The sequence below is a fragment of the Thunnus albacares genome, chromosome 6 (genome assembly GCF_914725855.1).
Source record: "Thunnus albacares chromosome 6, fThuAlb1.1, whole genome shotgun sequence".
Lineage (NCBI taxonomy): Eukaryota > Metazoa > Chordata > Actinopteri > Scombriformes > Scombridae > Thunnus > Thunnus albacares.
Window position 1 is genome coordinate 1,902,514 of NC_058111.1, and position 26,598 is coordinate 1,929,111.

The following is a 26,598-nucleotide window of genomic DNA, read 5'->3' on the forward strand; positions in this document are numbered from 1 at the left end:
CCTCGCTGATCTCCACAGCAGCAGCAATCAAGGGTGACATATGCACTGAGGTGTGCTATGCACAAAACCTTGACCAGTACAAGGAGCATGGCTTGCCATGGCTCACAAAGCGCATCCTCAGGACACCAGCTCACCTCAAGAGAAACTGACCTGACATTCTTCTCATTTGCCGTTCTCGAACATGGGGACTCTTTGAGGCATTTAAGTCTCTGGGAGAAGAATTGCCACTCAGTCAGGATAAACTGCAAGAACTGCAACTGCAGTGCAGTCTCCTGCAGCCAAAGGTGTGGACTTTCCAGATTTGGAGGCTGCATGAAATCACACAGTTCAAGCTGGTCGTTCCAAACCTGCAGCAACTATGGAACAACCCCCAGCCAAGAAGCCCGAGGAGGAGGAGGAGGAGGAACTACAGCCAGAGGATGTTCAAGCAGTGGACCCTGAGCCACAAGTGGCCGATGTCAAGAGAGTGCAGGTGCAGAATGTACCTGCTGGCCCAACCTGCCATGGTCATCCATGGAAACGTCCTTAGTTCCCCTCATTCCAGACATCACTCACAAGGAGGCTTGCAAAAAATATGTGAATGATTTCTATGCAGAACTGCCTCCAGCCAGGGCACATTCTCGCCAGGATTTTAGACAGCGCCATCCCATTGGTCCGAAGGCCCATTATTCAAAAACTCCAATAGAAAAACTCCCCATTGGATCAAAAGCTCATAGTCCGACAGCCCATTATCCCGAAAACAAAAGCCCAAAGCTCCGAAAATACATACTGTCCCTTGACGTGCAAGGGATCATTTTAACCCAAACCGTGATGTTTCCCTAAACCTAACCAGGTGGGTTTTGTGCCTAAACTTAACCAGACGTTAGGTTAATAAATCGGCAGTTATAAAAAAGTGTAAACTGCGTGATTTAGACAGACGAGCATCATCTGGGAAACATCACGTTTATTCACTTTTACATGGAGCTAAAATTAATACTGAATTATGTTAAATGTTCACTGAATGAGTTAGTGTCTGTTTATGAGCCGTAAGAATCATAAATGACCTTTTAGAAGGAGTAGATGTTTACCCATGAGCTCAGCTCGGTTATTCAGTATTTAACAATGTTATCGGAAGTTCTTTACTAAAGTCTCTGACCTGGACATATCTGAGGAAATCTTTTTTTCAGGGTTATATGCATGTAAAAGATTCCATTAATATCTTGCATTAATATAATTAAACTAAAGATTGTGCTGAGAGTAGCTGAGAGCTTTATCTGCATTTTTTTTTGTAATTAACCACACTGAAATACGGACTCAATAAACACAAAGAAACAACATCTGAGTTTAAACCTGTAATGTGCAAACGGTTTTATTAAATCAGTTGATGCAGATTGAGGCTGCAGCACGTCTGCACTGCAACGTCTCCTAAATCTGGGTAAATCTGAGTTTGTTAAAGTGTCCATCAAAGTGAAAAAGTCTTTTCTGTGATGTTCTTTCATTTCTCAGATATTTGTTGCAGGCTGAATTTGGGCCAGAAATGCATTTTCATGTATTTTTCTTGTACATAAACACCTCTTTCCTCTTCATACACTATGTCAGAGTTGAAATCTGTCTCACAGGGTGTAACTTGTATAAGATTTCCCTCCAATAAAATGTGATGACAGATTTTGAGTTCACCAGCGCCTCCATCATATGAAACGTGAAGCTGTGCTTTCTGACAGGCAGCCAGAGTTTTCATGTATTAAACATCAAACATCCAACTGTTTCCTGTCTGTTTGAACTGCAAGCAAAAAGCTTTTCTTTGTACTAAAAGTTAACTTTTTGACTTACTGAAGTATTGTCCTTTACAGCACTTGTACCTTCTTCCATTAATGCCTTCATTTCAGAGGTTGAAGAAACATTTTTGGCATTTTTGTGTACATGTTTGTAGTTTTTAAGAAAAATGTATCCGTCATTCCATCCATTTTACTTGTGTTTTATTTTGATGTTTTATTCTATTCTTTATTTCCACATTTACTTCCTTATTTACGTAGCTCTACATGTAATTCTACATTTTCTTTGTTTTTTTTCGTACTGATAACTTTTTCATTCATTTTTACTCTGTAACAAATCCTTGTAATAAAAAAACACTCAAGTACTCTACACTCAAAAATGACGGTTACAGTAACAACTGTACATGTAATGAAATGAAGGCATTGTTGGAGTAAAAGTAAAGGTAAAAGTGCTGTAAAAGACAGTCTTTCTACATTTAATATGTTTATTTCTACATTTCTGTCAACATGTCTAACTCTGTGATTGGTGTTTCTTCCTGAAATGCACCTTGGGAATTGTAGTTAACTCATACCCTTCAGTTTTTCTGTCAACAGGCTTGTAGCTTTGACTTTGTAGCAAAGAACCAGATATTTTCTAACACAGTTGCTCATCTTTTGCTCTGCTGATTCAACCAGGAGAGTTTCATGTGGATCCAAACTATAGAAGAGCTCTAACTCCAGGAGACGGTGAAACATGATCATATGTAATGATTTGTGGCCCTCTGGTGGCTTGAAGGTGAATTGCATGATGTTGGAACTGATACAGAATACTGTTTTCACTTACAGAATCATCTTTATTTCCAAAACAACCGTTTGAGGTTCAAAAGATTTTAAAATGAACATAATAAATGTTATCAACATGTTCACTATAAGGATTTACAATCAAGAAACTGGCACCTTGTCACAATTCAATAAATTACAATGATCAAATATCCACAAACAAAGCTTTAAATGGAGAATAATGAAATAAATCAACAGTTAATATGGTTCAATAAACATGATTGTAGTTTGAAAAGCAAACAAAACCCTGTGAAAAAATATTCATCATAAAACAAGAAACTTACTGAAGGAAATTTACTTCAAATACAGAATGATATTATGTCAAATAACGATCAAAACAATCAAAATTAGAAATAGACTATTGATTGATGTTTTAATTGATTGAGTCTAAATCAGTAATGAACAGCGGTGATATTGAACAGAGCAGGAGTAAAAACACCATGAACACACATACAAGCCGTGTTTCCATTAACCTATTTTTATGCGCATTTTGAAGTATTGCATTAAAAAAGCTTAATGGAAACGCCAAAATTTGAAATAACTTTTCTCAAAAAAGTTTTGCAAAAAAGTTTTTACGCTCACTTGAGGTGGAAATGCATTTGTCGAATAAATGTAGTGAACGTTTAGGTCACATGACTGATCAGCTGTTTCTGCTCTTGGCGTATTCCAGTGTTTTCAAATAGCCTGAAGCATGGCCAGAACTAGCTGACATGAAACAACAATGACAACTTGCCCAAGTGAAACAAATTCCTGAAGACTTCTCTCCATTTTTAGATATCACTATTTGTTTTGTTTCCTATTGGCGACCTCTACTTCTTCTACTCTGTTTATTTATGCCTATGCCACCATATTCTGATGAAACTATGTGTTGCGTGGTCTAGTTTATTCACTTGAAACCAGTTGATGGAAACGCGCCTAATTTACTTTTTACCGCAATTACTTTTTGCAAACATTTCAAAAGTTTCCTTAAAATTCTCTTGTGAATCTGATGGAAACACAGCTACTGTAGTTTATTTTGACTCAATCCCACAGACACCATCCTGCTGCCAGAAATACTAACTAGACTCTAGTAAAGGATTCACCACCACAACAATAACGACAGTCCTGGTCTGCTTCGTTCACCCCGACTCTTCTGTAGCTGGAGAGAAAGAAAGAAAAATACAGGATTATTTGAGGAAACATATAAAACACTGCAACACATCTGTGATTTTGTTTGTTTTTATTTATGTTAGTCAGCGCTGAGGCCGGATATTACCCCTTATGTCCACCAAGTATCCACAGGCTAACAAGCTAACATGCTAACAAACTGTGTCTGACTCTGGTACATGAACAGGATTAGATCATGTACAGGATGTGTTGGGGGCAGCGAGTCTGTACGAGCTGGTATCAGTCTCAGCAGTGGAGTCGAGTCTAATATACTGACTATACGTAATGAACGGTCTCAGTAGTCAAGTCTAGTATACAGGTTTATACATACTGAACAGTCTCAGAAACAGTTACAGCTACTGTATGGTAGCCCAGAGGGGAAAATGTCAGTCACCTGCAGGGTCTAACAACAAAACTGTTTCACACAGTTCTCAAGTGAGAATTGAATTTAATGTTGTAATGCTTCCAGTTTGATCACTGGCAGTTAGTTTGGTAACATAAAATAAGCAGAATATGCTGGAGAAGGTGAGGGCTTTTGTTTCGATCACATGTCTGCTAGTACTTCCTGCATACAGTAGGTGCGTCATGTAGCGACCTTTCAACTTTACCTGACAGGATATCAACAGTTGCAGTTGCGTACAATGCAGATGGCAACGATGCCACAGATGAAACAGATGATGACCAAGAAGATGACCGCGAAGATGACCGCAATTCCCAGACTAATGTGGAAATCTGAAAGAGAGGAAGAAAGATGAAGATCAGACAGTGTGATCTATGAAAGACAATGAACAGTCAGGACTCTTTCTATTTGAGGGGGAAATTATAAATATCACCTTGTTAGATCAATTGTCATCCTCGTTTCCATCCTTCTTGTATTAACGATGTAATAATGATACTTTACATTGTTTAAATCAAAATAATAATTTATAGTGGCTACGTGTATTTGAGACTCATTGTATAAAACACTATAATATGATGTGTCCACATACTTTTGGCCTCTAACCTTGACCCTCAGGAATAATGATTTGTAAATTGCATATAAAGAAAGATAAACATGTAAGTGAAGTGTATCAATAGTAAAGATAATACCTGTAATGATTCCAGGAGGAAAAATACGTGCTAAAAATTAACAATGTAACAATACAAGTAAAGATAATGTTCAGTAAATATAATTACCTGTCTTCTCTGTAATGTTAATTATAATTGTAATTTCAGAGTTGATGAGATAGTTATAAAATTAAGACAATGCAGGAAACAAGTTTATTACCTGTAGTCACAGTAGGTCGTCTGGTTGTAGTTGCTGGTTTTAAAAATGAATGATATCAATTAGTGTTGTACAGTTGATGAAATACAAGTAAAGATAATGTTCAGCAAATATAATTATGTCTTCTCTGTAATGTTAATTATAATTGTTAATTTCAGAGTTGATGAGATAGTTATAGAATAAAGACAATGTAGGAAACAAGTTTATTACCTTTAGTCACAGCAGGTCGTCTGGTTGTAGTAGCTGGTTTTAAAAATGAATTATTATTAATTAGCATTGACCAGTTGATGAAATACAAGTAAAGATAATATCCAGTAATTATAATTACCTGTCTTCTCTGTAATGTTAATTATAATTGTAATTTCAGAGTTGATGAGATAGTTATAAAATTAAGACAATGCAGGAAACAAGTTTATTACCTGTAGTCACAGCAGGTCGGCTTGTTGTAGTAGCTGGTTTTAAAAGTGAATGATATCAATTAGTGTTGTACAGTTGATGAAATACAAGTAAAGATAATGTCCAGTAACATTGATGTGTACATTACAGTATATATGTTAAGATATAATACATATTTAACCCTTACGCACTGTTCATATTCTGACTCATAATTAGTCTCTACACCAAACTTCTGAGCCACAAATCTATTTTACATTCATAAATACCTCATCAGTCATCAATAAATATGTGATTAATCCTTAATGAAGTTGTCAGAGAACAGAGTGTTTTCTATTTGCTTATAGAGAAAAAAACATTCACAATCTCACTATATTATGGGCCAGGAGACCATTTTATAGAGTTTTTTTTATAGATTTTTTGAATAAATATGAATCAAATTTGTACATTTGTTTGTAGAAAAATGTGTATCAGCTGCACAAAGATTAATTCATTTGTATATTCTGGTTCACTTTCGGAAAAGTAAGACTAAAAGAGATGCCTTTAGGATGTTTTACTGCTCTCAAATGTAAATATGGGTCAAATTTGTACATTTGTATATATTGCAATAATTAACACAAATTCAAGAAATTGCAAGAGCTTGCAATTTTGCTAAATTACCACAACTTCTCTGAATGAAATGGCCAATTCAACAGTCCGCTTGTGATTTGGACCAATTGTGGCATTTGGTGTCGTAGTAACTGACGTAATCGCAGCGTATTCAGCAAAGAGCAGAAGAAACTAAAAACCAAAACCTTCGAGCCTTTCTGGTTTTCTTGTAGTAAAACCAACAACTCCACAGTGGAGCAGACAGCAAAGATTGACATAATCTGCCTCAAACATAAAAATGGGCACTTTGGAAATGAAATTATATTTTTATGTTGATGGATTTATTTATCATTACATGTGACTCTTCATTGGAAAAATATTGCATTATTTTCTTTTGCTTGCAATTCTTCCCAATTTCACAATTTTACCACAAAAAAGAGCTCATAAAACATTGCAAATTTTTGATAAAAGCTGCTGCAAAATAAAGAATTTTTTGGCTGCAATAATCACAAAAAAACTCCTGGAGGGATCTTATAGTCACATAATCTTATTTAGCTGACTAGCATTTAATGTTAGCATTAAGTTGGATCTTACTGTTTTTTTCACACCTTGCTAACCCATTAAAATGCTAATGTTAGCTACAAACATCTGTCTAAAAGACTGGAGATAAAGTTATATTAGCCCATTGATAACTGAACATTTCACCTTTTGTGTGGCTCTCTTGGATTTTGATTTAACTTGTAGCAGATCTTCCACACAAACAAAGCTATTACCTTCTTAGAGGGATTTAAATTAACCACAAAAGTAGTAGCCTATTTGCTTTTATACTTGGCTGTCAGATAATCAGTAATAATGTTGAGTATTTATAAAAATGCAAAAATGTCCATATATCTAAGAAAAAGCTTGAACTGCAAGCATATGATAAATAAATACAGTGAAGTCGCCCCCGAACCAATCTGGTTAAAGTAATACACCAACAAGAATCTATGTGATTATTACTACAAGGTAAAAGTAATAATTTAAGGTGGACTTACCTTTAAGGTCACCACAGAGGTTCTCACACTCCTCCTCAGTCTGAAAGATGTTCCCGTTGGACCCGTAGCCGCTGAAGTTAAATCTCTCACAGCTCTGGCTCTTCATGTTGTAGAAGAACATGGAAATGTTTGAGCTGCCTGCTCCATACTGCATAGGCCGATAACAACGAACTGATGCAGGAAAAGGATGGAGGAAATAAATTCATTAGCAGACAGAAAGGGCTGCAGTTTCCCTCCATGAAGGGGCCACACGTAGGGCTGGGTACCGAACTTTGATACTTTTATGGCACTGACTGAATTGCTTCGATACTATTGAGTATTGAAAAATGCCTTGTTATTCAGTAAGAACTACTCTCCAGAGACTGAAAACGTGATCGCTGTTATTAGTCTTTAGAGCCGTTTCTAAACAAACTAACGTGACCAAACTCTTCATGATGAAGGAACATGTCACCCAGTGCAGCGGTGTGGCTCACTGACATGTTTCTAATAGTTTTTGGACAACAATGGAGGTCTATGGCACAGAGGAATAAGATATATCAGGCTTTGGAAACACACACAATACTTACTGTGTTAGTAGCCAGAATTATCCTTTAATTAAACCATGTACAACATGTTAATTACTGAGCTTTAGTTATTTTTGAACTTTGGACCGAGTCAGGCTAGCAGTTTCCCCTCCCCCTAGTCTTTATGCTAAACTAAGCCACTCATGTCCTTACTCCAACTTCGTACTTACGCCACATTCATGTCAAATGGGAGTCACTGTAGTGACCAGTTTCTGACTTGTAATTAACGTTAACAGGAAACGCTTAATGGATATGATACTATAATGTAAATGCTCAGTATTTTTAACCCACATACATTCAACTCATCGTCCAATCTCTCCTACTGTCCATACCATTTACATTGACAGAGCATTAACACACAGACAGGAGATGATATTGATCCTCTCATCTCACTCAGAAAAGAAAGACAATTATTTCCCCTAAACGTTAACGTTATCCTTTAATTGAATTTGACTCTTGTCAAGTTTCAATTATTTTCAACTAAAACTCGCACTAAAGTCAGTTAACTGCATGACGCTCAGATCTATCTGATGATGCTCCATGTGGAAATATTTAAGAGGTTTCTTACACTTTTTTTTGCAGAGGGCTTCACAACCTTCCTGGGTTTCAAATGAGTTTCTATTGGACCCACAGCCAGCGTGGAAGCGCTCACACCTGTAACTGGTCCTGTTGTAGAAGAATCTGGGAATCCCCGACTGGCAGCTGCTACAATTCATGAACTCTGAACAATGAACTGGTGGGAGGAGACATGACATCAATTATTTTCTCATGCCTAATTAACTAAGCAAACATTTCTTTTTTGGCTTACCTTCATTTGCAGATATTTTGCATTCATAAAGTCAGTTTGGGGGGAAATGTAATTGACCATTCACTGTAATTACTGTTGCTAACCTGTCAAGTTGTCACACAGCACATATACACCACATTAACAGTGGTGAGTTTAGCATCAAAATGTAGTTTTACAAACACTGTGTCCTTGATTTTAGACATAACTAAGCAGCTTCATTACTAACTAAAAATTGCTGATTTTACTGAAATGACAACAGTCAGCAGTTAGCTGTGGTTAGCTTGATAATTAAGCTAATATTAGCATCATGTGTTGACTGAAATCACCGTCTCCAGCTCACTTTTAATGCTTCCTGCTGATTTGTTTCACAACAAGATTCTTGGGGTATTAAATTTGCATTTGATGGCTACATATATAATATCATGCTACTGGACTGAGGCTATAGCTAACAGGTCTAACAACAATCATCATCATCAACAGTTAATGTAGACATGTAACTTTTACAAAAAAAGAAAGACTTTCAGGGTTAGGACCAATGTGTTTGGTGAATGCAACAATATCTTAGATAACAAGTTTAGCTGGAGTTTAAATTCAGTGAAGGACAGCTGTTAACTTTAGCCTAAATTCTGATAGTATCCAGGTAGGACCGGCTTTCACACAGTGGATGTTCAAGTCCAGAATGGGCCTTTTATGTAACCCATAACCACACAAACTAATGTTGATAACTATCGATGTTCTCCTTGGACTTGGAATTAACACTGGGTTACTACTGTAGACAGTTAGCTCATTAGCTGAACATGCTAGCATCAGCCGCTAACGTTACAGCAGATAAACACTGTTTACAATAGAAACACTGACACACCTGCTGTGACTCGTTATTGTTGGTATGCTACAAATGTTTGGGGAGGGTTTTAGCTAAAGGTCAATTCTGCCCAGAGGACAATTTTTCATCATATCATACAGGATGGTACATACTGAGCTCAGCAGGTGTATTAAGAGGAAGAATAATTTGTGCACAATAATAGTACATAACATAAAACGATATTTAATATCAAAGGTGATAATTTTGTTTAATGGTAAAAATCTGAAGTATATCCACGTATCTCAGACCAGATACATGGTCAATCCATTTGTATTTATTGCAGTATAGTTTTGATCCATGGATGCACTTTGGGATTTGCTTGTTTTTGATATCTTTGACATCCCTTAAACATGTTAAAATATTGATTGGCATGATGTTCTGTTAAGTTGTGTGCACAATTCAACGAGTGATCAATTTGTAATTTTTAGGCACAAATAAGTTTTTGGTGCTTCAGGAAAAGCAGGAAAGGCAACAAGTACCAGCTGGTTTATAATGTTAATATGTGAATGAAAGCAGCTTTGTACTTACATGTCTCATCAGCTAGTCTATATGCATCTGTCATGAAATAGTATCTTTGATCTGTGGAATAGAGATATTTAATAGCAGGTAAGTTTAATCTTTGTCAGAAACATTGAAGGAGGATGTTCTCAAGAATTCAGGTCAAAATATATTCAAATATTTCATAGAGGTCTGTTTGACAGTATTTGAGATAGCTTGCTTAATAATAATAAGAGACTCAAGTTTGACTCTGACAGATGATTTGTTTAGTCAGTTTTTTGGTGCAGCCCTGACCAGAATAAAGCAGAAAATATGAATCCATCCTACCATCATCAATGGTGCTCTTGGGGTAAACCCTGATCTCTGTGCTGGGATGTCGGGTGTACCAGTATCTGGTCTGGTTCAGACAGTTGACCAGCAGGCACTGCTTTTTGTCATGGAGTGGTATGACTATCAATGCCATGTGGCAGTTGGGCACTGCGTCGCAATCCCTCCAGCACTGCCCCTCATCCTCACTTTCCACCGGAGGCTGGGTCAGGTTGTAGATCCCGGAGATGAGGCACTGTGCTGGCTCGGGGACCTGGGCCTGACCGCGCCAGACCAGGAAACACAGCAGACAGAACAAATGCTTCTGGTTCATGTTTCTTCCAAAACGCTTCACCTCAGAGGAAACTGTAAGCAGTTGTGGCACGTTGATCCTGATGAATTGTACCAGGACAGATAGAAAACACTTACTTTTGAAAGTTACCTGGCCCTACCCACACACCTCTATCAGCACACATTCCTGTTACATAACTCCAACCCAGGCAGCCTCAGATATTAGAGGTGTGGCCACAGAAACATGATTCCATTTCACTACTTTTTCCTGAAGTAGATGAAACGAAACTGAGTTCCCCATACATGAAGTTCCTCAGCCATTAAAACCTATTGGTCATGTTAGATTAATGAATGGCCGTCCAGCCAATCACAGCAATTTGACCAACCCACTAGGCCAGGGAAGTTTAGGTGCGCTCCTTTTCCTACACGTGGGACACAATCTGGCGAAAAGGAATGACAAGCGACGAGGGAGGGGTATTTGTTGGAACATTGGGTGGAATAGGGACCAAAGGCAGAGGGTTGCGGTGCTCATGTCCCACCACGAGGATCTTGATTAAACTCCTGCAGTGTTACATCAGCATTCCCATAAAGGTCGACTAGCTTGTATTTGAATACTCATTCAATGAAAGAAGTTTCCAACACTATGTCTACAGTGGCTTTACATTTAAAAACACACCTTCTCTCTCTCTTATTTTGTTTTGGCCTAAATAATCCTGGGTCCAGACCTCTAAATCACCTCTCAAATTCTCCTATTTTTAGTGGTTTCAGTAATCTGTAAACATGAAAATTTGCCTTTTTACGGGAGGTCATTTGCTGCACTATTTCTCTGAGGGGTTGCAATTTTTCGACGGAGCCAGGCCAGCTGTTTACACCTGTTTCCAGTCTTCATGCTAATTTACCCAGTTTCTAGCAGTGACTTCATACTCAATTCATGCTTTCTGCATCCATGTAGCATGACCCCTCTGCAGACGTCTGCACACAGCCCAAAATTTGTGACCATGCGGACTATACATGTAGCAAATGTGCCATCTGCATATGCTAGAAACTTCTCACTTTCACCTCTCAACAAGTTGATCACTTCATGAGAAGTGAAAGAGGAAATGTGGCCAAGCAGTGCTCTAATAATTCCTCTTGATGACATCATCCAATTTTGATAACATGCCAGGTGAGTAATGATGCGCCAAATGCTCACTTGCATGCACATCAAAGAATGTGACTGTACCTGTAGTTCAAGTTTTATGTCTACTAGTGTAAACTGTGAGTTTGATATGTGACGACTAATAATTCTCTATAAGAAGAAACAGCAGATATCTGATTTTCTGGAATCGCTGTTGTAAACACTGGTGTTACTGACTGAAAGTGAAGCAAATTTTAGAAATATACAATTCCATATGAAACTGATGCGAAGATGTATTATTGTTGCCATGACGATGAAGGTGGCCTAACTTTAAGGAAGTAGTAACTTTAACCCACCACTTTTCTCTAACTTTAACTAAGTGATCATTTTAACTCAAACCATCATCTTTCCCTAAACCTAACCAGACCTGAACCACAGCACTGTCACACCATAAAACATCATTATTGTTTAACAGTGATGTGTTTAAAGGTTTTACAAAGCACAGACAGATTATGTCATCCTGCTGATTACTGTCGATAGTGGCGCCAGATTAGAAAACGCTCCTATGCATCGTTCTGGAGTCACATGATCAAACCACAGATCTAGAGTTTTATTTGGAGGACTTGTTTTCAATTTAAGAACCAGTGCCCAGTTTATGTTTGTATCTTTCGGTAGTCTGTCGTAGTCTCAAGCGTTTCCACAGCAACGAGTGAGAAAGGCTGAGGTCTATTGAGCTTTGTGGCATCATTGTCTCGCAACTTGATGTGATGATGGTGAGCACAACACAGTACGTACCAACTGGATTCGACCAATATTTAGTATAAAACACCCAAATATGAACTGCTTTTCACCAAAAGTCTCAATAAAATCAGGACACACACTGTTGCTCAATACACCAGATAACAGGAGGCTCTGTGGCGCAACGGACAGCGTGTTGGACTTCTAGTTAACAAGAGGAGGCATTCAAATGTTGTGGGATCGAGTCCCACCAGAATTGATCTTTACATCCTGCAGAGGAAAATCTGAACCACACCTTAAAAATACTCACAATAAGTATGACGGTGTGTCACAGTTATGATACATGTTCAAACCACGTATCTGGGGCTTCATTTTTCATTTTTCCCGTACACACTACAACACCAAGCTGGCGTTTCCTCATTTACACACTCACACACTTTGGAAAAGCTGTTTTCAGGGGAGAAAAACACTGTTTAAGTCTGGACGGAGGAACAAAACAGAGAGAAGATGAATTTAGCAGACTTTGTGTGGACATGGTCTTTGTAAGCATGCAAATTAAAAATAGATAAATGTAAATGTTGCCATAACCATATTGAATAAATGCATTTGTTTGTGTTTCATTTAATGATAAATGTGTTTCCACATTTATTTACTTGGCTCCACATTTAATTCTACATGTATTTTTTTTTTCATACTTTTTCATTCATTTTTACTCTGTAACAAAGTGCAATCCTTGTAATACATAAACACTTAAGTAAAAGTAAAGTGGCAGATTTTTTTGACTTTTACATTACCAACTGTAAATGTAATTTGTTTCTTCAGCTTCTGAAATGAAGGCATTGTTGGGGTAAAAGTAAAGGTAAAAGTGCTGTAAAAGACAGTCTTTCTACATTTAATACATGTTTATTTCTACATTTCTGTTAACATGTCTAGCTCTGTGATTGGTGTTTCTTGCTGAAATGCACCTTGGGAGTTGTAGTTAACTCATAACCTTTTTTTTCTGTCAACAGGCTTGTAGCTTTGACTTTGTAGCAAAGAATCAGATATTTTCTAACATAGTTGTTCATCTTTTGCTCTGCTGATTCAACCAGGAGAGTTTCATGTGGATCCAAACTATAGAAGAGCTCTAACTTCAGGAGACGGTGAAACATGATCATATGTAATGATTTGTGGCCCTCTGGTGGCTTGAAGGTGAATTGCATGATGTTGGAACTGATACAGAATACTGTTTTCACTTACAGAATCATCTTTATTTCCAAAACAACCATTTGAGGTTCAAAAGATTTTAAAATGAATATAATAAATGTTATCAACATGTTCACTATAAGGATTTACAATCAAGAAACTGGCACCTTGTCACAATTCAATAAATTACAATGGTCAAATATCCACAAACAAAGCTTTAAATGGAGAATAATGAAATAAATCAACAGTTAATATGGTTCAATAAACATGATTGTAGTTTGAAAAGCAAACAAAACCCTGTGAAAAAATATTCATCATAAAAGAAGAAACTTACTGAAGGAAATTTACTTCAAATACAGAATGATATTATGTCAAATAACGATCAAAACAATCAAAATTAGAAATAGACTATTGATTGATGTTTCAATTGATTGAGTCTAAATCAGTAATGAACAAGCAGTGATATTGAACAGAGCAGGAGTAAAAACACCATGAACACACATACAAGCCGTGTTTCCACTGAGTAAGTAAAGTATCGCATTAAAAATGCTTAACAGAAACGTCAAAATTCGGAAAAACTTCCTCAGTTTCGCAAAAAACTTTTACACTCGCTTGAGGTGGACTTTGGAAATGTCAAAAAAGAGTTTATGCGCAAAATGGGTCATGGCAATGCATTTGTTGGATAAATAATGACCTAGCAAACATTTAACTCACATGACTGATCAGCTGTTTCCGCTCTAGACATCTCCAAATAGCATGAAGCACGGCCAATACTAGCTTACATGAAACAACAATTACAACCTGCCCAATTGAAACAAATTCCTAAAGACATCTCTCCATTTTGTTCTTGTTAAGGCGATATAACTATCATAGACTGTAAAAAAAAAATATGGACATGGTCACCGTGACGTCACCAATTGGTTTTTGAAGAGCGGTTTTAAAGCTCAAAGAGGCGGGGCCGAATGGCTGAAACAAGCCACCTAGCGGCTGGCAGACCTGTCACTCAAAGCAGCCATGTCCTTCATTATGCAGAACTTTACAGCTTAATAATATTTAAATGGGTGAGTTATAAAAAAATTCACCCCCCGTATAGTTGTCATGAAAGGAGAAATTAGCTACAGAGACCAAAACCGTTGTTTGTACCAGGCTGTAAACATGTTTATTTCTGCTGTAAAGTTGGGCATTTTAACATGGGGGTCTATGGGGATTGACTCACTTTTGGAGCCTCAAGTGGCCGTTCAAGGAACTGCAGTTTTTGGCACTTCCGCGTTAGCTTCATTTTTCAGCCCCGGAGGTTACCACTTGCTAACTTTTTGTTTTGTTTTCGGTTGGCGTCCTCTACTTCCTCTACTTTGTTTATTTAAGCCTATACTGGCATCGTCTGATGAAAATCTGCGTTGCACAATATTGGATTCACCACCACCACCAGAACAGTCCTCGTCTGCTTCGATGATCACCCCGACAGACTCTGACTCCGTGGAGGATTCACTATCAAGATCTGATGATAATTTTCTGTACCTGGAGAGAAAAAAAGAAAAATACAGGATTATTGAGTAAACGTGTAGAACACTGCAACACATCTGAGATTTGGATAACAGAGGGAAGATTTTATTTGTTTCTATTCTATTTTCCAGAGGAAACTTGAGCCATCATGGAGATGTTAGTCTTAGTACACCTGAGGACAGGCTTCTAAATATATTGAGTATTTTAAGTTTTCTAGTACTGGGTGTTGCACACCTGTTAGGCCACTATAATACAGGACACTCTAACCAGATGTGTATGTATTAAGTGGTAGTAAATACTTTTATACTTCAATATCCTCCTAAATTATTAGGCTGTATGCTAAATTTTAGCATACCAGTTTTTTTTTTTTTTGTTTTGTTTTTTTTTACAGTAAATAAAGAAAAATAGTGACTCATATTTGTATCCTGACAAAATAAGAAATGACCTGCAGAGAATAAAACACTAAAGTAGTCTTAACTGTTGTATCTACCAAACTACCAAAGTTTGGTAACATAAAGGTGAGGGCTTTTGTTTCGATCACATGGCTGCTAATACTTCCTGGATACAGTATGTACCAGTACAGGTCCGTTATGTAGCGACCGTTCAACTTTACCTGACAGAAGATGGACGCTTGTGGTTGCATATACAACGGACAGCAGCGATGATGGCGAACACAAACAAGATGACTGAAATAACCACCAGACTAATGAGGAAACCTGAAAGAGAGGAAGACAGAAGAAGATCGGGGGTGTGATTTATGAAAGACAATGAACAGTCAGGGCTCTTTCTATTTGAGGGGGAAATTATAAATATCACTTTGTAAGATCAATTGTCATCCTCGTTTCCATCCTTCTTGTATTAATGATGATACTTTACATCGTTTAAATCAAAATCATAATTTATACTGCTACATGTATTTGAGACTCATTGTGTGAAACACTGTATGTATGATGTGTCCACATACTTTTGGCCTCTAACCTTGACCCTCAGGAATAATGATCTGTAAATTGTATATAAAGAAAGATAAACATGTAAGTGTATCAATAGTAAAGATAATACCTGTAATGATTCCAGGAGGACGAATACCTGCTAAAAATTAACAATGTGACAATACAAGTAAAGATAATGTTCAGTAAATATTTAATGTGTAATCTGTAATGTTAATTATAATTGTAATTTCACAGTTGATGAGATAGTTATAAAATAAAGAGAATGCAGGAAACAAGTTTATTACCTGTAGTCACAGCAGGTCGTCTGGTTGTAGTAGCTATTTTGAAAAATTAATTACATCACTTAATTTTAACCGTATGATGAAATGCAAGTAAAAATAATGTTCAGTAAATATAATTACCTGTGTTTTCTGTAGAAACAGCAACTGTAGTATCTGTTAAAGAGTTAAATATGTTCATTTTAATTGTAGAATTTATTAAATAGTTATAAAGATGACGCTAATGCAGGAAACACTTTGGGCCCTATCTTACACCAGGCGTAAAGCTGCAACATAAGTGTCTTTGTTAGTTTAAGACCGACACAGTTGTCATTTTCCCATCCAGCACCCACATTGTTAAAATAGCAAATGCACTTGCGTCCATCAGTGCGCCCATGGGCCTGTTGGTCTAAAAGTAAGGTGTGGTCAGGCGCATTGTTGGTTCATTGCTATGTTGAGGCAGCAGAGAGCGATTGTGCGATTGACCAACAAAAACCTGGTCTGAAGTCAATGGCGCAATGTCTCACAGTTATTTTACGGAGCATTATCAAGTCAGTAATATGAACCTACACAGGCGGGTGCACAACATACACTCTGCTTGTTACACACACCAACGTGCAGCAGCGCACAACATGCAAAAGATTACAGATAAAAGGATTACAATGTGAAAGATTATTATTGTGTCTATTAACATATTTTAAAAATGCATGTCATAATGCTGAGTCATAATATTTATCAGAATTTACTAATCACAGTAATGTGTGATAAGTAAAAATTGTCTAATTATTTGACCAAATCGTGGCAAAACACGGAGGTATTTAAACAGATGGACAACAACGGATCAGACACAGATCAACTTTCCTGCTGCATCAGTACATGATGACATGAGGAAATAAATGAGATGAAAACAATGATTCAACTAACAAAGGAAATAAATCTGCACAGCTTCTAGCTGCTGCCAGCAGCAGGATCAGGTCCTTGGAGAGCTGATCAAGTCCTGATAACTGTGTTAATGATTCTTTACGTGATCATGAATATTTAACAAATATTCTTTAACATTTTTGAGATTACAGTGATCAGGTTTCCATACTTTCAGCAATTAAAACCCCGCTGATTTAACCTGTTACTCCATGCCTGAACAAAATGATTTTAAAGAAAGCAAAGCTGTAATTAAAAAAATAAAGCTTTTCAGAAACCAAACCAAAATACATTCTCAACCAATTAATGAACAGGATCTTAAACTGGTGGTCTGGGGCCACAGGAGGGTCCAGGAGCAGCAGTGTGCTTGTTATGGATCATGTGCTTTCACTTTGAGCGCGAGCAGATCCGTTTCCTCTGCAGAGAAGTGTCCCTTCTGGCAAATGCGCCGTTATAATAGCAATCCGCCAAGGTGCAAGCGCACCTGGCCGTTAAAGTGAATGGGAGATGACACTGTGATTGGTTTATTGCATGTTACACTGAAAACACACCCATGATTAATTAGGAAACTATGGACAACCCCTTTGAACCGTGCGCCTGGCGCATCGACCATTTTTCCACCGTTAGAATGGCAAAAGTGGATTTGGACACACCCTGAATGCACTTGCGCCAGGCACTTCAGACTGTGCACTTTAGATCGTTAAAATAGGGCCCTTTGATTACCTGTATTCACAGCAGGTCGACTTATTGTAACAGCTGGTTTTAATGAAAATTAATGATATCAATTATTAAACAAAGAGGCAAATATCAGCATGTCAGCAATATAAGAAATGTAAATTCATGCCTACACACACACACATATATAAACACATATGAGCAACAATACTAAGGAAAGTTTAGCGTCACATTAGTAAAGTCTGCCAAATCAGTCAATTTGTAAATTGTAAATAAAGAATGGTGAACATGGAAGTGAAGTGTAAAGATAGTAAAGATAATACCTGCAGTGACACTGGTTACAGGAGGTGAAATACCTGCTAAAAATGTTGAAAAATAAACAAGTAGTATTTGTTAAAGAGTTAATAATGTTAATTGTGATTTCAGAGTTGATGAGATAGTCATAGAATAAAGACAATGTAGGAAACAAGTTTATTACCTGTAGTCACAGCAGGTCGGCTTGTTGTAGTAGCTGGTTTTAAAAGTGAATGATATCAATTAGTATTGTACAGTTGATGAAATACAAGTAAAGATAATGTCCAGTAACATTGATGTGTACATTACAGTATATATGTTAAGATATAATACATATTTAACCCTTACGCACTGTTCATATTCTGACTCATAATTAGTCTCTACACCAAACTTCTGAGCCACAAATCTATTTTACATTCATAAATACCTCATCAGTCATCAATAAATATGTGATTAATCCTTAATGACGTTGTCAGAGAACAGAGTGTTTTCTATTTGCTCATAGAGAAAAAAACATTCACAATCTCACTATATTATGGGCCAGGAGACCATTTTATAGAATTTTTTATAGATTTTTTGAATAAATATGAATCAAATTTGTACATTTGTTTGTAGAAAAATGTGTATCAGCTGCACAAAGATTAATTCATTTATATATTCTGGTTCGCTTTAGGAAAAGTCAGACGAAAAGAGATGCCTTTAGGATGTTTTACTGCTCTCAAATGTAAATATGGGTCAAATTTGTACATTTGTATATATTGCAATAATTAACACAAATTCTAGAAATTGCAAGAGCTTGCAATTTTGCTAAATTACCACAATTTCTCTGCATGAAATGGCCAATTCAACAGTCAACTTGTGATTTGGACCAATTGTGGCATTTGGTGTCGTAGTAACTGACGTCATCGCAGCGTATTCAGCAAAGAGCAGAAGAAACTAAAAACCAAAACCTTCGAGCCTTTCTGGTTTTCTTGTAGTAAAACCAACAACTCCACAGTGCAGCAGACAGCAAAGATGAACATAATCTGCCTCAAACATAAAAATGGGCACTTTGGAAATGAAATTATATTTTTATGTTGATGGATTTATTTATCATTACATATGACTCTTCATTGGAAGTAATTTTAAAAAATTGCATCATTTTCTTTTGCTTGCAATTTTTCCCAATTTCACAATTTTACCGCAAAAAGAGCTCATAAAACATTGCAAATTTTTGATAAAAGCTGCTGCAAAATAAAGAATTTTTGGCTGCAATAATCACAAAAAAACTCCTGGAGGGATCTTATAGTCACATAATCTTATAGCACATTAGCTGACTAGCGTTTAATGTTAGCGTTAAGTTGGATCTTATTGTTTTTTCCACCTTGCTAACCCGTTAAAATGCTAATGTTAGCTACAAACATCTGTCTAAAAGACTGGAGATAAAGTTATATTAGCCCATTAATAACTGAACATTTCACCTTTTGTGTGGCTCTCTTGGATTTTGATTTAATTTGTAGCAGATCTTCTACACAAACAAAGCTATTACCTTCTTAGAGGGATTTAAATTAACCACAAAAGTAGTAGCCTATTTGCTTTTATACTTGGCTGTCAGATAATCAGTAATAATGTTGAGTATTTACAAAAATGCAAAAATGTAAAGTAATACACCAACAAGAATCTATGTGATTATTCCTACAAGGTAAAAGTAATAATTTAAGGTGGACTTACCTTTAATGTCACCACAGAGGTTCTCACACTCCTCCTCAGTTTGAAAGATGTTCCCGTTGGACCCGTAACCGCTGAAGTTAAATCTCTCACAGCTCTGGCTCTTCATGTTGTAGAAGAACATGGAAATGTTTGAGCTGCCTGCTCCATACTGCATGGGCCGATAACAACGAACTGATGCAGGAAAAGGATGGAAGAAATAAATTCATTAGCAGACAGAAAGGGCTGCAGTTTCTCTCCATGATGGAGTCACACGTAGGGCTGGGTACCAAACTTTGATACTTTCATGGCACTGACTGAATTGCTTCGATACTATTGAATATCGCAAAATGCCTTGTTATTCGGTACCAAATTTCAATATCTAGCAGGAGCGTAGCTGTCCGGAACATCTAAGCTAAGCTCCTCAACATAAACAACAATGACAGAAGCAGCAGCAGCAGCATCTACAGCAGCTTCATCAGTAACGGGAGGTTGGACCAAAACACATAACCTGCAGATAAGACAAGACAAAGCTGTATTAAGTTATCAAAGATGATGATATTGACTATCGTTTGACATCAAAACAGTGGTGGTGCGGTGTCTGGTGAATGGTTGACATCAGCGTCTTGTCAGGCTCGGCTAACGCTTCTGTGTTGTTATGTTCAGTGTTGTGGTCACAGAGAGACTGCTTGTCAAATGATAGGCAACATCATCATCTTTGATATTTTAAGACAGCTTTGTCTTGTCTTACCGGCAGGTTACGTGTTTGGTCCAACCTAATGTTCCTGATGGAGCTGCTGTACACGCTGTGATTTTCAGATCGACACCCATCTCATGTTTGTGGGTTAATAGTTCCACCACAAAACTCCCAAACTGTTTTTGTATCCAGATAGGGCTGGTGATTTTCTTCTTGTCAACAAATCTCATGTTTAGATCCAAACCAACAATGAACTGATCTACTAACAAGTATTGTGTGTGTACCCAAAGCCTGATATATCTTATTGCTCTATAAACTATTAAAAACACGTCAGTGAGCCACACCGCTGCACTGAGTGAAATGTTCCTTCATCATGAAGAGTTTGGTTTTGTTAGTTTGTTTAGAAACGGCTCCAAAGACTAATAACAGCATCATGTTTTCAGTCTCCAGAGAGTAGTTCTGTGTAAGGCAGATGCCACTGAGCATGTGCAGGAACGCAGTTCTGTTCTCAGCTTCACAAGCTTGTTGGTACTTAAGTTCTTTGAGAAATTGACAATGTAGTATAAATTCAAGAGGTTGTGATACTTACACAGAACTACTCTCCAGAGACTGAAAACGTGATGCTGTTATTAGTCTTTGGAGCCGTTTACAAACAAACTAACGTGACCAAAGTCTTCATAACGAAGGAACATGTCATCCAGTGATCCAATTATTCCCCCAAAACGTTAACATTATCCTTTAATTGAATTCGACTCTTGTCAAGTTTCAATTGTTTTGAAGTAAAACTTGCACTGAAGTCAGTTAACTGCATGACGCTCAGATCTATCTGATGATGCTCCATGTGGAAATATTTAAGAGGTTTCTTACACTTTTTACTGCAGAGGGCTTCACAACCTTCCTGGGTTTCAAATGAGTTTCTATTGGACCCACAGCCAGCGTGGAAGCTCTCACACCTGTAACTGGTCCTGTTGTAGAAGAATCTGAGAATCCCCGACTGGCAGCTGCTACAATTCATGAACTCTGAACAATGAACTGGTGGGAGGAGACATGACATCAATTATTTTCTCATGCCTAATTAACTAAGCAAACGTTTTCCTTTTGGCTTACCTTCATTTGCAGATATTTTGCATTCATAAAGTCAGTTTGGGGGGAAATGTAATTGACCATTTGCTGTAATTACTGTTGCTAACCCTTCCAGTTGTCACACAGCACATATACACCACATTAACAGTGGTGAGTTTAGCATCAAAATGTAATTTTACAAACACTGTGTCCTTGATTTTAGACATAACTAAGCAGCTTCATTACTAACTAAAAATTGCTGATTTTACTGAAATGACAACAGTCAGCAGTTAGCTGTAGTTAGCTTGATAATTAAGCTAATATTAGCATCATGTGTTGGCTGAAATTACTGTTTCCAGCCAGTTAGTCCCGGTGCAAATTTGATAAGGTAAACAGTAAGATCAGACTGTTATCTCATTCTAACATGACTTTGTTTGGCTACTTCATTTACATACCTGTTTGTATTTTCAGACAGTAACTTTTACAGGAGAAAAAGAGGGTGAGGACCAATGTGTTTGGTGAACGCAACACTATCTTAGATAACAAGTTTAGCTGGAGTTTAAATTCAGTGAAGGACAGCTGTTAACTTTAGCCTAAATTCTGATAGTATCCAGCCAGGACCGGCTTTCACACAGTGGATGTTGGAGTCCAGAATGGGCCTTTTATGTCACCCGTAACCACACAAACTAATGTTGATAACTATCGATGCACTCCTTGGACTTGGAAGTAACACTGGGTTACTACTGTAGGCAGTTAGCTCGTTAGCTGAACATGCTAGCATCAGCTGCTAATGTTACAGTAGATAAACACTGTTTAATTCATTCCTTACACTTTTCCTCTTGTGTTTTTGGTTTTTGGAAGGACTTAAAATAGGACACAACCCACTAAACACTTTGTATACAGTTATCTCTCTTGTACACCACAAATAGAAACACTGACACGCCTGCTGTGACTCGTTATTGTTGGTATGCTACGAATGTTTGGGCAGGGTTAGCTAAAGGGCAATTCTGCCCAGAAGACGTTTTTTCATCATATCATGCAGGATGGAAAAAATAATTTGTGCACAAGAATAGTAATTAACAGAAAACAATATTTAATATTAAAGGTAATAATTTTATTTAATGGGAAAAATCTGAAGTATATCCACGTATCTCAGACCAGATATGTGGTCAATCCAGTCTCAGAAAGCTGTTTGTATTTATAGCAGTATAGTTTTGATCCATGGATGCACTTTGGGATTTGCTTGTTTGTGATATCTTTGACATCCCTTAAACATGTTAAAATATTGATTGGCATGATGTTCTGTTAAGTTGTGTGCACATTTCTCAATTTGTACTTTAAGGCACAAATAAGTTTTTGGTCCTTCAGGAAAAGCTGGAAAGGCAACAAGTACCAGCTGGTTTATAATGTTAATATGTGAATGAAAGCAGCTTTGTACTTACGTGTCTCATCAGCTAGTCCATATTCATCTGTCATTAAATAGTATCTTTGGTCTGTGGAACAGAGATATTTAATAGCAGGTAAGTTTAATCTCTGTCAGAAACATTGAAGGAGGATGTTCTCAAGAATTCAGGCCCTGGGTTTTCAAAATATATTATACATAACATATTATATATATTAAATATTTTATAGAAGTCTGTTTGACAGTATTTGAGATAACTTTTCTTTTTCATTTATTGTTTATTTTTTACAAGGACAATGCACAATTAAAAGTAATTGCACCAGAGTTAGCTAGCAGCTAATTTACATGTGTTGTCCCTGGGCAGGTAGACAAAAAACAACCACAGAACAACAATTACACTACATAAAACAACACAAAACATAAGAAGCCATCAGTGTAAGATAATAACTATAATCAGTATGACAAATACAATAAATACAAGGCAATCATTGGTGGTGATACTTTTGTGTTAAGTTTAGCCAAAGCGTGAGGCCGGTTTTAAATCCCTGCAAAGCTTCCAGAGTCTCTAATATTCATTTGATTTTGCTCTTTCATGTTATTTGAGTTGTTTCTTGGAAAGACTATTAGATTATTAGTTAGCTGGTAGTTCTGTGTTCCGAGGTTCCTAGCACAGGATTCACACAAGCGAAACAACACAGCATAAACCTAAACTGTCTCTGTACAAATGAACCTAGGAACACAGAACTACAAGCAAACCAATAATCAAATAGTTTTTCTGAGAAACAACTCAAATAACATGACAGAGAAAAATCAAATGATCAAAAGGACTGAACAGAAGTGCAACACAAGAAACAAAAAGAACAGAGTCCAAAAAAACAAAAAAGATAGTCAGTTTTTTGGTGCAACCCTGACCAGAATAAAGCAGAAAAGATGAATCCATCCTACCATCATCAATGGTGCTCTTGGGGTAAACCCTGATCTCTGTGCTGGGATGTCGGGTGTACGAGTATCTGGTCTGGTTCAGACAGTTGACCAGCAGGCACTGCTTTTTGTCATGGAGTGGTATGACTATCAATGCCATGTGGCAGTTGGGCTCTGCATCGCAATCCCTCCAGCACTTCCCCTCATCCTCACTTTCCACCGGCAGCCGGGTCAGGTTGTAGATCTCAGAGACGAGGCACTGTGCTGGCTCGGGGACCTGGGCCTGACCGAGCCAGACCAGGAAACACAGCAGACAGAACAAATGCTTCTGGTTCATGTTTCTTCCAAAACGCTTCACCTCAGAGGAAACTGTAAGCAGTTGTGGCACGTTGATCCTGATGAATTGTACCAGGACAGATAGAAAACACTTACTTTTGAAAGTTACCTGGCCCTACCCACACACCTCTATCAGCACACATTCCTGTTACATAACTCCAACCCAGGCAGCCTCAGATATTAGAGGTGTGGCCACAGAAACATGATTCCATTTCACTACTTTTTCCTGAAGTAGATGAAACGAAACTGAGTTCCCCATACATGAAGTTCCTCAGCCATTAAAACCTATTGGTCATGTTAGATTAATGAATGGCCGTCCAGCCAATCACAGCAATTTGACCAACCCACTAGGCCAGGGAAGTTTAGGTGCGCTCCTTTTCCTACACCTGGGGCAGAATCTGGTAATAAGGGATGATGAGCAAAGAGGGAGGGGTATTTCCTGGAACACTGGCCGGAAAAGGAACCAAAGGCAGAGGGTTGCGGTGCCCATGTCCCACCCCTAAGATTAAACTCCTGCAGTGTTACATCAGCATTCCCATAAAGGTCAACTAGCTTGTATTTGAATACTCATTCAATGAAAGATGTTTCCAACACTATGTCTACAGTGGTTTTACATTTAAAAACACACCCTCTCTCTCTCTTATTTTGTTTTGGCCTAAATAATCCTGGGTCCAGACCTCTAAATCACTGCTCAAATTCTCCTATTTTTAGTGGTTTCAGTAATCTGTAAACATGAAAATTTGCCTTTTTATGGGAGGTCATTTGCTGCATTATTTCTCTGAGCAGCTGCAAATTTTTATGCTTGCACTTCAGTTTTTGTACAGACAAGATATGACGTGTTACTTAGTGAGTTTTAGAGGTTCTTTAGACGGAGCCAGGCCAGCTGTTTCCACCTGTTTCCAGTCTTTATGCTAAGTTACCCAGTTGCTAGCAGTAACTTCATATTTAAGGTCAATTCATGCTTTCTGCATCCATGTAGCATGACCCCTCTGCGACGTCTGCGCACAGCCCGAAATTTGTGACCATGCAGACTATATGTGTAGCAAATGTGCCATCTGCATGTGCTAGAAACTTCTCACTTTCACCTCTCAAGAAGTTGATCACTTCTTGAAAAGTGAAAGAGGAAATGTGGCCAAGCAGTGCTCTAATAATTCTTCCTAACTTAATTACATAATCACATTTTGATACCGTGCCAGGTGAGTAATGATGAGCCTAATTCTCACCTGCATGCACATCAAAGAATGTGACTGTACCTGTAATTCAAGTTTTATGTCTACTAGTGTAAACTGTGAGTTTGATATGTGACGACTGAATAAGTCTCTATAAGAAGAAACATCAGGAAAACAGATATCTGACTTTCTGGAATCGCTGTTGTAAACACTGGTGTTACTGACTGAAAGTGAAGCAAATTTTTAGAAATTTACAATTCCATATGAAACCAATGCGAAGATGTAAGTGGTGTCGAATGGGTTCAAATTTGCACTTGACTGTGTAAAATGAGGTGAAAGGAAACTTTGCTTCACTTTCAGTCTGAACTCACATTAGTGTTGTTGATTTTGTTCTATTGTATTTTACTTCAGTGACTCTGTGAGTTCATATAAATCAAATACAACTTTAATTTGTTGCAGTTTTAGAAGTAAAAATATGAATTAATATTAAAGACGACCACCCTGTGAAAATTACATCATAAGTAGTGACATCTACTGGCCAGACATTGGTATTGAACACTCACACAGATTCAGGGAACATTTTTTTCACAACAAAATGAAACTCTTCACATTCAGATAATCCTCAGGTAAGTACTAGATGTCCTTATTAGATAATGACACCATTAATACAAAATAATTAGGCATAAATCAAAGAATGAGCACCCTTCAATAAAATTTCTTTAGTTTAAAAAACTCATCAGCACACTCTAAATTTTGTGTTTAGAAAAAAATATTTTTGGTAGAAAATTCACAAGATTCATAAAAAATCCAACACAATTCTGAGTCAGATTGTGATAGTGCTGAGTTCAGCCTTCTGTGTATCAGCAGTAATCTGTGCAGGTGTTTGGGAGGTTTAGACGTAAGCTTTGGAGCTGCTGTTGTCTGAAGCCAGAGCTGCTCTGTAGATGCTCTGTCCTTGACTGCTTGAGTAGTTGTATGAAAACTGCCTGCAGAGAGAAACTCAGTACAATCAGGTGTCTGACTGTTGTGACAGTTGTTGATCTTTTGTTCTGATGATTCGACCAGAAGAGACCATGTTCAAAAGTTTGGACCCATGAAGACCTCCTGACATAAATGGACCATATGGACGATCAAGAATATAAGATGGTCAAGCCACTGGTGTGTTGGATTGAACAAGTTCTGCTCTTTGACATAACCAAAGGCTGCCACAGGTCATATTGCCAGAGAACCTGTTCAGTGCCACAGCAATCACCAGTCTGTTGGAGAACAGAGCGATGCTGGTGCCCTGCCCAACCGGGCATTTTTGGGTTTGACTCCCCCATAGATCTGTCACATCTGATGTGTCTCCTCCACCACTGACAAACTGGACATGAGAGGAGACACAAA

The 26,598-nt window shown here is 37.5% G+C and overlaps 1 protein-coding gene and 1 long non-coding RNA gene across 14 annotated transcripts in view; both read right to left on the reverse strand.

Annotated features, from left to right (window-relative positions):
* Window positions 1-3,159: 3,159 nt before the first annotated feature.
* Window positions 3,160-26,598, reverse strand: part of LOC122984567 (actinia tenebrosa protease inhibitors-like) — a 41,540-nt gene continuing 18,101 nt past the window's right edge. For 4 of the 12 annotated variants that reach the window (XM_044355103.1, XM_044355097.1, XM_044355096.1 and 1 more), the window contains 3 exons: window positions 16,080-16,112; window positions 15,459-15,561; window positions 14,596-14,860 (listed from right to left, as the gene is read on the reverse strand). In XM_044355103.1, coding sequence (XP_044211038.1) covers window positions 14,638-14,860; window positions 15,459-15,561; window positions 16,080-16,112 — 359 coding nt within the window. In that variant the 3' untranslated portion in view covers window positions 14,596-14,637. Of the gene's footprint in view, window positions 3,709-4,324; window positions 4,449-4,983; window positions 5,017-5,190; window positions 5,224-14,595; window positions 14,861-15,458; window positions 15,562-16,079; window positions 16,113-18,123; window positions 18,157-26,598 lie in introns of those variants that run through there. The other 8 variants (XM_044355104.1, XM_044355107.1, XM_044355099.1 and 5 more) reach the window with 8 other exon arrangements.
* On the reverse strand, window positions 19,725-22,957 carry LOC122984569. Of its 2 annotated transcripts, none has more exons than XR_006403918.1 (3): window positions 22,827-22,957; window positions 21,190-21,354; window positions 19,725-19,820 (listed from the first exon to the last, which is right to left on the reverse strand). It is a non-coding gene; the product is annotated as an uncharacterized LOC122984569 (long non-coding RNA). The 2 variants fall into 2 exon arrangements; XR_006403919.1 differs by lacking the exon at window positions 22,827-22,957 and adding an exon at window positions 21,840-22,388.